Genomic DNA, 12806 nt, shown 5'->3' with positions numbered 1-12806 from the left:
TGAGAATGAGGCTTCCAAGAAACCATTAGATGCGTAGGTTAAAAAAATTGCCTTCTTACATATACATATGGAAAAGTACCTTGCACTTTGTTATACAGTTGCACGGCACAATGACTAAGTTCAGGGATGTATTTTTCCTTTCAATTTCTATATTTCTCTCGTGGGATTTTACTGGTGCTTGTGTTTATCTGATAGTGTTACCCAACTGTACTCTTCTTAAGAATTATCCTCTTTTCTTTTCTTTTTAAATTATCCATCAAAATGTGTTTAATCTCTTGACACTAAAAGCTGAAAACAGTGTGCAACACATGCTAATACAACCAGTGAGGGCCTCTTTAGATGATAGAAAATGTAAGAAACTACTTTTTTTGCTATGTACGCTGCTATTACGTCTTGTGATTCAGAAATACGCCACTAATTTTAAGCGTTCAGTGTCAAGAGGTAAATGTCACATAGATTGCAAAATATAAAAAACACAAAAAGGCTACGGGACGTTATCTCACCTGTTTCATAAAGCAACAAGACATTGCATCAATGCTGATTTATGCATCCACATCTGCTTGTTACCACATGCACATAATGTAACTGCATCATCAAGACCACTTAAAAGCACAAATTCCTGGATATTGTAAAAACGACAAATTAAAACAAATGTTTAACTAATTCTAAAAATCTGCTTTGGATAACAGAGCAGCTGTATTCCAAGACAACATCCTTTTCACATCCACAGTCATAATGTAACATTACTTCCCCTAAAACAATTGGCATTGTCCTGAATTTTGGACGGGAGTTCCTCGACTAAAATCCCCCCTACATAAGTTACCTCATCAATTACTGTGATGGCTGCGTTGCTCACATTTCCTCCCCTTTGATGGTAACAATAACCAGATATGACACATTTCTCCAGGGCCTGTCTGCTTGAGATCTTTAATGGATAATATAAATACAAGCAAGAACCGTGAAACAACTTTCATTTATGTCTTAATAAAATATTTCAACAACTCCAGTAGTGTGATGAATGTCTACATTAAGTTCCACACAGGTGTTTTACCAAAAAAAAAAAAAGAACTGCTTGGTAAATTTACACAACCCAGGGAAACCCGGGATATTTGTGGCTGAAGCCAGCTGCAACCTGTGGTGTTTGATTTAGTAATTTTGACGCAAAACTTCTGACTCCTCCAGTCGAGTCTGAACACCAGTCTGATTGCAAATTCTGTCCTAAATGTTCAAAACTCACCTGAGTCTTTGATATCTTCCTCACTTTAATCTAATACAGATTTTATTTTTACTTTATAATCTGGTGAGAAGCAATAATGATTCTATTAAGAAGTGATGCGTCCTGTTTTTGACAGAAAAAGGTGACACAGGCAGTATGTCTTTGTTAAATAAAATCCACATTTTTCTGTCCCAAGAGCATGGGCGCAGAATTTCTATCTACATCCCTGCAAACACACACCTTCAAATTTAAAGAAACTGTGTTGTGAATGAGTTTTTATCTGCTTTGTTCTTCCTCTATAACATTAGGGTCATAATGTCTGAGCTTCTGCACGGCTACAGCCACAGGAAACACTCTGACTCAGTCCGGAGAAAATGAGGAAGGACGAAATAAAAAAGATGCTGGCAGCTTGACTCATGTTTAATTCTTCTAATTCTTCCTAATCATGTAATAAGGTAAAATAAATTTCATAGAATTGCACTCTATCTTGGCTAAAGTGTGGCAGCTACTTCTTCAGAGTCTGAATTCTCGTTCACTATTGCTACTTCTTAAAGGTCTATTAATATTGCTCACTTCAGCTGAGGTAAAACAGGCGGCTAACCACTGAGAACGTCAGACCATTCACACTTGCATCACCTCAACCACTCAATACTGCAGTGACAGGAATTTCACATCACATGTTTTTGGTGTCTATATTTAAGATGCCTGTCTGCTTCTCCTTTCCAGCATGGTGATAAAAAAATAACTGCTTTACACTGAACTGTAAAACTGTGAGAAACACCGACAAGAAGCACCTTTTACCTGCATACTTCCATTTAATTTTCACATGTTAATAACCATAAAGATTCATTTTCAATTGATCATAAGTATAAAAATCATTTTCACATTTTCTTTCAGCGGCCTGTTTAGATTCACTTTGACTTTTATAGTCAGTAGGCCACTAAATGAAATCATCTCAACTGGTTTCTTGAACATGACAATGAGTTCACTGGACTCCAACAGCCTCCACAGTCACCAGTCCAACAGAACACATTTGGGATGTGGTGGAACGGCAGATTCTCATCATGGATGTGCAGCCGACAAATCTGCAGCAACTGCGCGATGCTCTCGTGTCAATATGGACCAAAATCTTGGAATGTTGCCAACACCTCGTTGAAAGTATGTTACAAAGAACTGAGCCAGTTCTGAGGGCAAAGGGGGTCCAACCTTTCACTAGCAAGGTGTACCTAATAAAGTGGCCAGTGAGTGTATATACGTCAATAACAAATGCAACAAAATCTCCAAGGAATGTTGCTTCATTATGACTAATAACAACCCTGACCCACATTTCATCAGCCCTTGACCACTGTTTTTATTGTTAATTAATTGCACAATTCTTGCAGTCTAGCATGAGCTCATGTTCTGCTTGAAAGATGTAGAAATGTTGCACTTCCACAAAAAGAGGATGTTGATGAAATATCACATTTGATTGTTAAAAAGGCTCGATTATTCTAATCTGTAAATGAACAGGGAATATGAATAAAAATGTGGTGGCATTTATGACAGACTGAAAGCAGACTAAAATATCAGTATTGAAACTGTTAAACGTTAGCTGTTCCCTTTTATCATAACAATGATACCTACTGTACAGCAAATGGGAGGTGAATTCCTGTGTTTCTGTTCATGTTTCTCCTCTGCTGTTTACTGTTCACAAAAACTAACTCATGCTAAAATAAGTACTCAGATATTTTACTTGGATAAAAGCTGAATGTCATCATGCAGAAACCATCTGTTACAAGTAAAAGTTAATACATAAGCTCCATACATAAGCATGAAATATGCTTGAAGTACCAAAAGGAAAAATACATATTATCAGCCCATTCAGAATCATATAGTATATATCAAAGAAAAGATAATTCAATGAGCTGTCTAATAAAATAACGGCCACGGTTAAACTATTTTTTAGAAAACAACATATACAGTTCTTAAATCTGAATATTTTCTGATTCATTCCTCCCCTGCGAACTCTAAGTAATCTTTAAATTTTGGGCTTTGGGAAGCAATAATTAGTATTTTCACACTTTTCTGACATTTTATAGATGAACAACTAATTGATTACAAGAAATGATTAAATATTAAACAACAGTGGTTACTCTGGTGTACTGTATATTGTATAATTAGTTTAGAACTGTAGATACATTTTGTCTGTATTCTTTAGATATTGCAGCTGGTAAGGGACAATGCAATTTATGCAGGATAGCGGAAGTTATAATAATATGTGACGGCTTTTTGTATGATAATTGAATATGTATCAGAGTTAGCTTTCAGATACATGCAGAAGAGCCAACATTTTCAATATTTGCTTCTAAAGCAACAAGTGTATATATAGGTATAAGGTACTCAGAAGGTGTACTTAGGGTTAGTGAGCAAATTTCACATCTGTCCCTTTCAGTCACTGCGTGGGATCAGGCCTGAAGCTATGCTTATTGCACCATCTAGTGAACAAATTGAGACATCGTCGCAGTTTGGAAATATTCATTCGTAGCTTTCAGGGATGGGCTCAGATTTGGTGGTAAAAGGAGAAAAAGCAGTGGGCTAACTCCACACCTGTGAGTTGTTTGGAAATCCCCCTCAGAAGGACCGTAAACACTCTTGTCTCACCGCTGCTGTGGAGTTGTACACGCATGCGCAGACACACCGCCTGCCTGTCAGCGTTGTACTTCACTTTACGCAGGTATTAAGCTGTCTGTCAATCGTAGCGGATTTCCACACAAAACTACAACAAAAACAGGACACAAACTTCAACTTTAAGCTATGTTTGGTGTACCCACAGAAGTGAAGGTGTGATTTCGCCGGTTCGGTCTTCTTATTCAACACTAAACAAGAAAACGAACCGTAAACACACGGTAGCTAACTCTGCAGCAACAATGTTCTGACACACAAAGTGAGCTAACTGTCGTCTGAAGACTCTGAGCTGCTGCACAGGTGAGTAGGTAACATTTAAAGGGTGAAATGTTGCTCTCGTAGCCGTTTTGTTCAAGATAGTCCAGCTGTCATTGAATAATCTTACTTCACTAACCTAACTCAGTCAATCCTACAACAACAAATGACCTACTGACTGCTAGTTAGCAACAGTAGGAGAAAAGTACAAATGTCTGCACCACTGAGATATGTATATATATATATATATATATATATATATATATATATATATATATATAGTAAAGCAATAACATAAGAGGCTGATACAGTGACAGTAAACTCAGCTATAAAATAGAGTTAAACGTAGATAAGACTTTAATATCCATGTGAAATAAAGTAGGAAAGGTTAACAAACACTGGTGTTATTCACTAATGTTGCTTTAATACATGCTGTACAAGCCAACTAACTGCTAACAACAACACTGTTCTCTGCTGGTTCACATAAAGGTGCTACAGGCGGTATACATACTCAAATTAAAGGTTTAAAGCAAAGATGCTTTAAAGTTTACAGTGAAGACCGATGTTCCCTGGGGTGAATAAGACTTTTTGTTGTTGTTTTGGCCCTTGCTAGCAGAGGTCCTTTGCACTGTGCCCGGTGGCTTCAGCAGACCTCAGGCTATGGAGCGGACAGCACTGAAACAGAACCAGCTCTGTGGCTCCTGGGAGATGAAGGGGGAACTTGGGACGGGAGGCTTTGGACATGTCTACCTGTACCAGCACCTTGTAAGTTCTGTTACATATCAAGGACAGCCTAAATCCCAGACCCGGATGTGTGTTGCCGTTGTTTTACTTGCTGTCTGTGTTTGGAGCAGGAGTTGGGAACGAAGATTGCTGTGAAACTTTGCCGCCTGGAGCTGAACTCCAGGAACAAAGACCGCTGGAGCAGAGAGATTCAGATAATGAAGAAGTGAGTGTAAATCATCTGCTCGTACTGACAAAGACGCCTTTCACTGTGCTTTTGTACTTGTCAAGCCGTTGCAGAATGTTTGGGGCTCTTTCTGTTGCAGACTGAACCATGTGAACGTAGTTCAGGCCAGAGAAGTACCAGAAGAACTGAGCTCCATTGCTTTAAATGACCTACCGCTGCTGGCCATGGAGTACTGTTCAAGAGGAGATCTACGCAAGGTACCAAATAAATATTTTAAAAAAACCCTAAACAACATGTTGTCTTTTCAAGCTTTTCACTTAATTGATGTGCCTCTTTGTTTAGCTGCTGAATAAACCAGAAAATTGTTGTGGACTAAAGGAGAGTGAGGTCCTTTCGCTGCTCAGTGACATTGGTAAAGTTTTCATCAGCTGTTATTTTGACAACAGGTCACTATAATCACATATTTATCCATAATATATATGGATTTTTCCTTTACAAATACAGGTTCTGGTATCCAATATCTCCATGAAAATAAGATCATTCACAGAGACTTAAAGCCCGAGAACATAGTTTTACAAGAGGTTGATGGGAAGGTGAGCTTATTTCTCTTTTCTCTCTGCAATTTCATATATGTAGTCTATATTTTTCTGTGCCTTGCTTTCAAACTGAAAACATGTTTCTTCCAGCTGGTCCATAAAATCATAGATCTGGGTTATGCAAAAGACCTGGAGCAGGGAAGTCTCTGTACATCCTTTGTTGGAACTCTTCAGTATCTGGTAAGTGTTGCATCACCGCGCTGCACCCCTCTATGATTCAGTGTTTCTTTCAGAGGATGTCAGCAATCATGCTCTGTTAGAATAAATCTGTCTGTTTGTGTGCCAGGCTCCAGAGCTGTTTGAGAGTAAACCCTACACTGTAACTGTGGACTACTGGAGCTTTGGGACAGTAATCTTTGAATGCACTTGTGGCTTTCGCCCCTTTCTGCACCACATGCAGCCTGTACAGTGGTGAGACAACATTACATTGATGCATCTTTCATCTGTAAACTTAAAGACCTTGGCATAAGCATGACACGAAACACACATTTTGGGGATTCAACACTGCATGATGCCTCCGTATATAAATACACAAATATAATGTAAAGATATTTAGCTGTCATGCTAAACTTTGCACATCTACAACAAATGTTAGACATAAATGTTGTATTACACAGGTATATAAGAAACTTGACAAAGTTACAATAAACTACAGTGTGCTTAGATGGGTGGTGTGGCTCAAAGTAACATCCAAATCAATGTCTTGATCCAAGTTTTTTTTAAGGAGAGCATTGCATTGTAACATGATGATCACTGTTATTAATGTCACATGTCAGTGTTCTTTTTGTTGTGACTGATCGGTGTATGTATGACATACTCTTCTTCCTAAAGGGGTGGTGATGAACAATATGTATGTAAATCTGCATAATAATTGTGTATTAGAAGTGGAGACACGTTCAAAGTGAATACAGAATGTTAATGAGCATTTTGTGGATTTTAATTCTTGTCTTTGGCTGCGTATTTCCTGCTTTTGTAGGACAAGCAAAGTCAAGAACAAAGGTCCCAAAGACATCATGGCCGTAGAGGACATGAATGGAGAAGTCAGATTCTCCTCACGTCTTCCATATCCCAACAACCTCAGCAGGTAGAGTTGAAAAGACGCCTTTTTCATACCTAGCAGTCAAGCGTACCATATTCAAACTAGCATCTAACCTGTGTCCATGTGTGTTTCCGTGTGTTTTGTGTGTTTGCAGGCCTGTGCTAGAACCAGTAGAGTCTCTTCTGCAGATGTTGCTGCTGTGGGACCCTGCGACGCGAGGTGGAGGTCTGGATCCCGACACAAACAAGCCGTACTGCTACACAACTCTGCAGAAAATTCTCAACATGAAGGTCAGTCATGTGAACTTTCCTTGTGTCACTTAAACCAGACTTTATGGAATGCTTTTGTGGTTTCACGCTGACTAGAGGGTAGTAATCAAAGCATTCTGCACGTTTACATGCCCAGGTCATCCATGTGTTGGACATGACGTCAGCACAGCTGCACTCGGTGGTTTTGGGTGCTGAGGAGAGCTTGCACTCCCTGCAGCTTCGTCTGGAAACACACACTCAGACACACATCTCCCCGCTGAGTCAAGAGCTGCTGCAGGAGACGGGAATCTCCCTCGACCCACCGCAGACCACCTGCACACGGTCTCCCTGATGGATTGGTATGTGACAGCAAAAAAGATCTAATCTCAAACAGATGCAGCCGCAGATTTATACAGCAGTGGACAACAGCAGTTACTGTTTCTTATCTCCATATTTTAAAAATATTAGTTTATTGTGAAATAATGGGTAGTCCTGAGTTACACAGTACTGTTTCTTGTAAAAAGAAAGGGTTTTTCCATTTTATTTGTTTACCCTTCATACTTTAACAATAAGGAAAAATAACTTTTAGATTCCAGGTTTTTATTGTTGTTGTTGTTTTGTCTTAACACATTCACAGTAATGTTCAATAATATATCTATTTTAGCGTGGCTGGGACACCTCCATAGTCTTCCTGTTTGATAAGAGCCTGACCAAGTACTCTGGACCACTGACTGCCAGACCTCTGCCAGACAGTGTCAACTTTATAGGTGAGATATATTACTGTGCACTGAACTTTAAAAAAAAAAAAAAAATTAACATAACTCTTTAGTTTCTACTAATCTCTGGAGTGTGTGCTTTGGCATTGCAAGTTAGTAACAGGATGCAGTTATGAGAATAGTAACAATAAACCACATATTCTGATCAAAGTTTGTTTTCTTTAATTTACCAATAACCCAAATTCATGAATAAGCCTCACATTCTACATTCTTTCTCAAGTGACTAATAAACCAGTTAAACCAGTCAGTGGATCTTTGGCAGGTAACATTCTTACCTGAAAAGCATATTCTGAAATAAATATAAATTAAATTTATATTTATGTGTTTTTGTTCAGACGTGCTAGTCATGAGTGTAAGGTCTTTATCAGTGTTTTTAGCAAAGCAAATATTTTGAAAGTGTTGTCCAGATTAGTGTGGAAATCCTGTATCTTTGTGCACCATGTTGTCTCAGTCAGGGAGACAAAGACACAGCTGCCCCTGTCTGCTCTTAGGAAGGTGTGGGGCGAAGCAGTCAGCTACATCTGCGGACTGAAAGAGGACTACATTCGACTGTACCAGGGCCAGAGAGCTGCCATGTAAGTTCATAAACGCACACAAACGCATATGTGCACTCACACAGTGAAACACGTTTAATTTGTGTCTGTGTAGGCTGAGTCTGCTGCGCTACAACACCAACTTAACTCGATACAAGAACCTGCTGTTCTCCCAGTCGCAGCAGCTCCGAGCCAAACTGGCGTTCTTTAAGACCAGCATCCAGCATGACCTCGAGCAATACACCAAGCAGAGAAACACCGGCATCTGTGAGTGGATGTTAACGTCCTGTTGTAACACATGCACTAGTTTCAAGTCATTCCTGAAGCATTAAGTTAACTGTTGCTGTTGTGTGTTTCTTTGAAGCTTCAGAAAAAATGCTGAAGTCATGGCAGGACAATGAAGAGAAGGCTGACGAGTTTACGAAGGTAGGACGGTTGTAATTCTACACAAATTTAATTTATGTAAAGACACTGCAATGCTAAGTGGCTTTCTGCTGTAGGTTGCAGATGTGGGATATCTGGATGAGGAAATTGTGGCTCTGCATTCTGAGATTGTGGAACTGCAGAGGAGTCCATTTGCAAGGAGACAGGGGGACATCATGGAACAGCTGTCAGTATCTCATACTGTGCTTACATTATAGTCATTTCTTTTAAGGACTGGTTCAGAAAGTCTAGCTTAAAGCAGTAGTCAGAAGTCCATATGTGCATAGAATGAATTCTTCTATTAATAATCCATACCCTAAAGTGATTTCAGTGGAAGTGATGGGGGACATTTTGTGTTATTGCTACAGCAAAGCAAGGAAATACAAAGAATGAACATAGTACTGAACAGAAAGTAACCACCCGTTGTTGTTGTTTTTTTTTTTACATCAGACTCCTGAAGCATCTTGTTAACTTCAGAAAAATTTGGAATACATATTTGAATGTGATTTTTAATGTACACATGGACACTATTGTTTTAAGATGGATATCAACCTGTCCCTAAGAGTAGCAGTTGTTTTCACAAGTTAATTCTTTGTTTCTTCTTTATTTCCAGTGAAAAAAAGGCCATTGAACTGTACAAGCAGCTGAAAGCTAAGTGCAAAAGTCAGTACCAACAATATAATACCACACATGGGTTATAGGGGCTCCTGTAGTTGAATATAGCCAACAATAGTGCTGGGGAATCAGGTAATGGATATAATTTAGTCGGAATAAATAAGTTGGAGGAAATGCAGGAGGATTCACCGAACAAATGGGTGCCAGGGTCCCACTATAGCTGTAATTTAAAAAAAAAAATCAGGATGTATGATTGATAGTGTGTAGTGTGTGTTGTAGATGGATGATAAGTATGTTTTCTGTAGGTCCTGACCCTCCACACGGCTACAGCGACAGCTCAGAAATGGTAAAGACCATACTCCAGACGGTTCAGAACCAGGACAGAGTACTGAAAGACTTGTACACTCACCTGAGGTAATTTATCTGCAAGTTTAGTTCAGATACATTCACAAGCATGAAAAGCTCAGCCGAACTGAGGTATTATTTTTATAGTTGCCTGTTCTTTCTCTTTTTTTGTAGTACAATTCTGGTGTGTAAGCAGCGCATTGTGGATTTGTTCCCAAAGCTGGAGAGGGCGGTAGTGGACATTAAAACTGCAGAAGCAGCAGTGATGCAGATGCAAATGAAGAGACAGAAGGAGTTCTGGTACCTCCTCAGGATTGTCTGTGTGAGCATATAATAAATGACACTACGGAAAATTTTTCTAGCTTTTAATGATGTTTTTGTTCTGCAGCTTATAATGTGTGTGGTTGTGTCTTTAGGCTCAGAGCAATTCTCCAAGTCAGTCACTTATACAACAACCCACTGACAGGTAAGGTCTGTTCAAGTTGCAATGCTCTGCTGAAAGTTTCACAGAGCTGTTGTTATGTTAGTGCTATATCTGAAAAAAAAAAACTAATAAGGGGAAGGTTGTGTGTCTGTTTTTTGAGTTCCACACTGACTTTGATACTGTATAACAAATTGTATGATCTGTTGCATCAGAAAACTGCCACGAGAGGTCACTCCATTGCCTTTAAAGTCAAGGAAGCTGTAGAAAATGGACTCTCAAGAATTAATAATTACCTGAAGACTTGCTGTCAAGTTTATTTCTCCTGTTCTCTTTCAGTGAAACGGTTAATCAGTTACTGGATGACAACCAGCGTTATCTAGGTCAGCTCACTTCTCTGTTGCAAGACGCCACCCTGGAGATGGAACACAGTGTCATGGTATGGTATACATGTGTGAAAGAGTGTGCTCGTGCATATATACAGATCCCTGATGTAACAGCTTGCATGTCAATGTACCTACTCAATGTTAAAAATAGTCTGATTTGTTATTGTGAATATCATCGATCACTTGTGTAATTTACTTTCTACTGACGTTTTGCTTCTGATAGCATATATATATATATATACATACACACACACACACACACACACACCTAGTCAAAAGTTTGGACACACCTTCTCATTCAATGTTTATTTATTTTTTACTACTTTCTACATTGTAGATTCATACTGAAGATATCAAAACTGTGAAGCAAGATATATGGAATTATGTAGCAAACAAACAATTGTTAAATAACTCTAAACATGTTTTAGATTTTAGATTCTTCAAAATAGCCACACTTCGCTTTGATGAAAGCTTTGCATATTCTTGGCATTCTCTCAATAAGCTTCATGAAGTAGTCACCTGAAATGGTTTTCACTTCACAGTTGTACCTTGTCAAGGTTAATTTGTGGAATTTCTTGCCTTCTTAATGGGGTTAGGACCATCAGTTGAGTTGTGCAGAAGTCAGGTTGGTACACAGCTGACAACAGTTAGAAGCCATATTATGGCAAGAACCAATCAGCTAAGAATAGATAAATCACAGTCCATCATTACTGTAACAACTGAAGGTCAGTGAGTCTGGAAAATTGTAAAAACTTTGAATGTATCCCCCAAGTGCAGTCGCAAAAACCATCAAGCGCTATGATGAAACTGGTTCACATGAGGACCGCCCTAGGAAAGGAAGACGAAGAGTCACCTCTGCTGCTGAGGAGTCACCAGCTTCAGAAATACCAAATTAACAGCACTTCATTAGAGACCAGATCAATGCCACACAGAGTTCTAGCAGACACATCTCTACATCAACTGTTCAGAGGAGACTCTGCCAATCAGGTCTTTATTGTGAAATAGCTGCTATGAAACCACTACTAAAGAAAAGCAACAAGCAGAAGAGATTAGTTTGAGTCAGGAAACACAAGGAATGGACATTAAACCAATGGAAATGTGTGCTTTGGTCTGATGAGTCCAAATGTGAGATCTTTGTTTCCTCCCGCTGTGTCTGTACATGCATGGTTCCCACCTAGAAGCATGGAGGAGGAGGTGCGATGGTGTTGACTGTTGGGGATTTATTCCAAACTGAAGGCACACTGAACCAGCATGGCTGCCACAGCATCCTGCAGCGACATCCCATCCCATCTGGTTTGCGTTTAGTTGGAGCATCATTTATTTTTCAACAGGACAATGACTCCTAACACACCTCCAGGCTGCGTAAGAGCTATTTGACCAAGAAGGAGAGTGATGAGTGCTGCATCAGATGACCTGGCCTCCAAAGTTTCCTGACCTAAACCCAATCCAGATGGTTTGGGATTAAATGAACTGCAGAGTGAAGGCAAGAGGACCAACAAGTGCTCAGCATCTCTGGGAACTCCTTCAAGACTGTTGGAAAACCATTTCTAGTGACTACCTCATGAAGCTCATTGAGAAAATCCCAAGAATGTACAAAGCAATAACTAAAGTAAAGGGTGGCTATTTTAAAGAATCTAAAATATAAAATATGTTTTGACTTATTTCACACTTTTTCTTTACTACGTAATTCCATATGTGTTCATTCATAGTTTTGATACCTTCAGTGAGAACCCACAATGTAAACAGTAATGAAAATAAAGAAAAAACATTAAATGAGAAGGTGTGTTCCAACTGTTGACTGGTAGTGTATATATATATATATAACAATATGAAGATATGCATGAAATGTAGATGGGGAATTGTGTTTGTAGTATTATTGCATAAACATGTTTCTTCTGTCTTTAGGATCAGGACTGGAGCTGGACTCAGTACGGCTCAGAGAAAATGGAAGCTCAGAAATTGTAGCAACTGGCCAAAGACTTTTTACTGTAAAAAGTGCCTTATTAGAGTTACACTATCTGAAAGCTTTGTTATTCCATATGATGTCATTTCGATGTTTGTAATGCTGCAATACAGTTAAACAGCATGATTTGGTAAGCTATTCATGTTTTAACTTAAAACTATACTATTGAATCCAAGTGTAGCTATGATGTATTTATTTAATTGATGATATTGATTGGAGTAAAACTATGCTGCTAACCAACTATGCATGATGGAATGTGAATAAATTTTTGCACCAATGTAACTGAATTTTTTTTTTGCACAAATTTGATCCGGCTTCCCCACGTTTGGTCTGGATTGTACTTGTATATATTTATATACAATCCAATTTTAATAGGATTTTATATCAGGAAACAGCTGGAGAATTTTATATTGTCA

At 38.8% G+C, this 12806-nt stretch overlaps 1 protein-coding gene across 1 annotated transcript; it reads left to right on the top strand.

Annotated features, from left to right (window-relative positions):
* The first annotated feature begins 3769 nt into the window (after nt 1-3769).
* Nucleotides 3770-12672, top strand: LOC110958655 (inhibitor of nuclear factor kappa-B kinase subunit alpha-like). Its single transcript, XM_022205287.2, is given in 23 exon segments — nt 3770-4180; nt 4752-4900; nt 4990-5084; nt 5185-5302; nt 5388-5457; nt 5550-5638; nt 5732-5821; nt 5928-6052; nt 6618-6725; nt 6835-6970; nt 7086-7250; nt 7252-7287; nt 7593-7695; nt 8156-8279; nt 8353-8504; nt 8602-8663; nt 8738-8847; nt 9274-9323; nt 9581-9689; nt 9795-9942; nt 10037-10086; nt 10381-10480; nt 12333-12672. Coding segments are annotated over 22 exon segments (2205 nt in total). The 5' UTR covers nt 3770-4180; nt 4752-4795; the 3' UTR covers nt 12393-12672.
* Nucleotides 12673-12806: the final 134 nt, after the last annotated feature.

This window comes from Acanthochromis polyacanthus, chromosome 15, assembly GCF_021347895.1.
Source record: "Acanthochromis polyacanthus isolate Apoly-LR-REF ecotype Palm Island chromosome 15, KAUST_Apoly_ChrSc, whole genome shotgun sequence".
NCBI lineage: Eukaryota > Metazoa > Chordata > Actinopteri > Pomacentridae > Acanthochromis > Acanthochromis polyacanthus.
The sequence above is the reverse complement of the archived record's forward strand: the minus strand, read 5'-3'. Positions and strand labels throughout refer to the sequence as shown.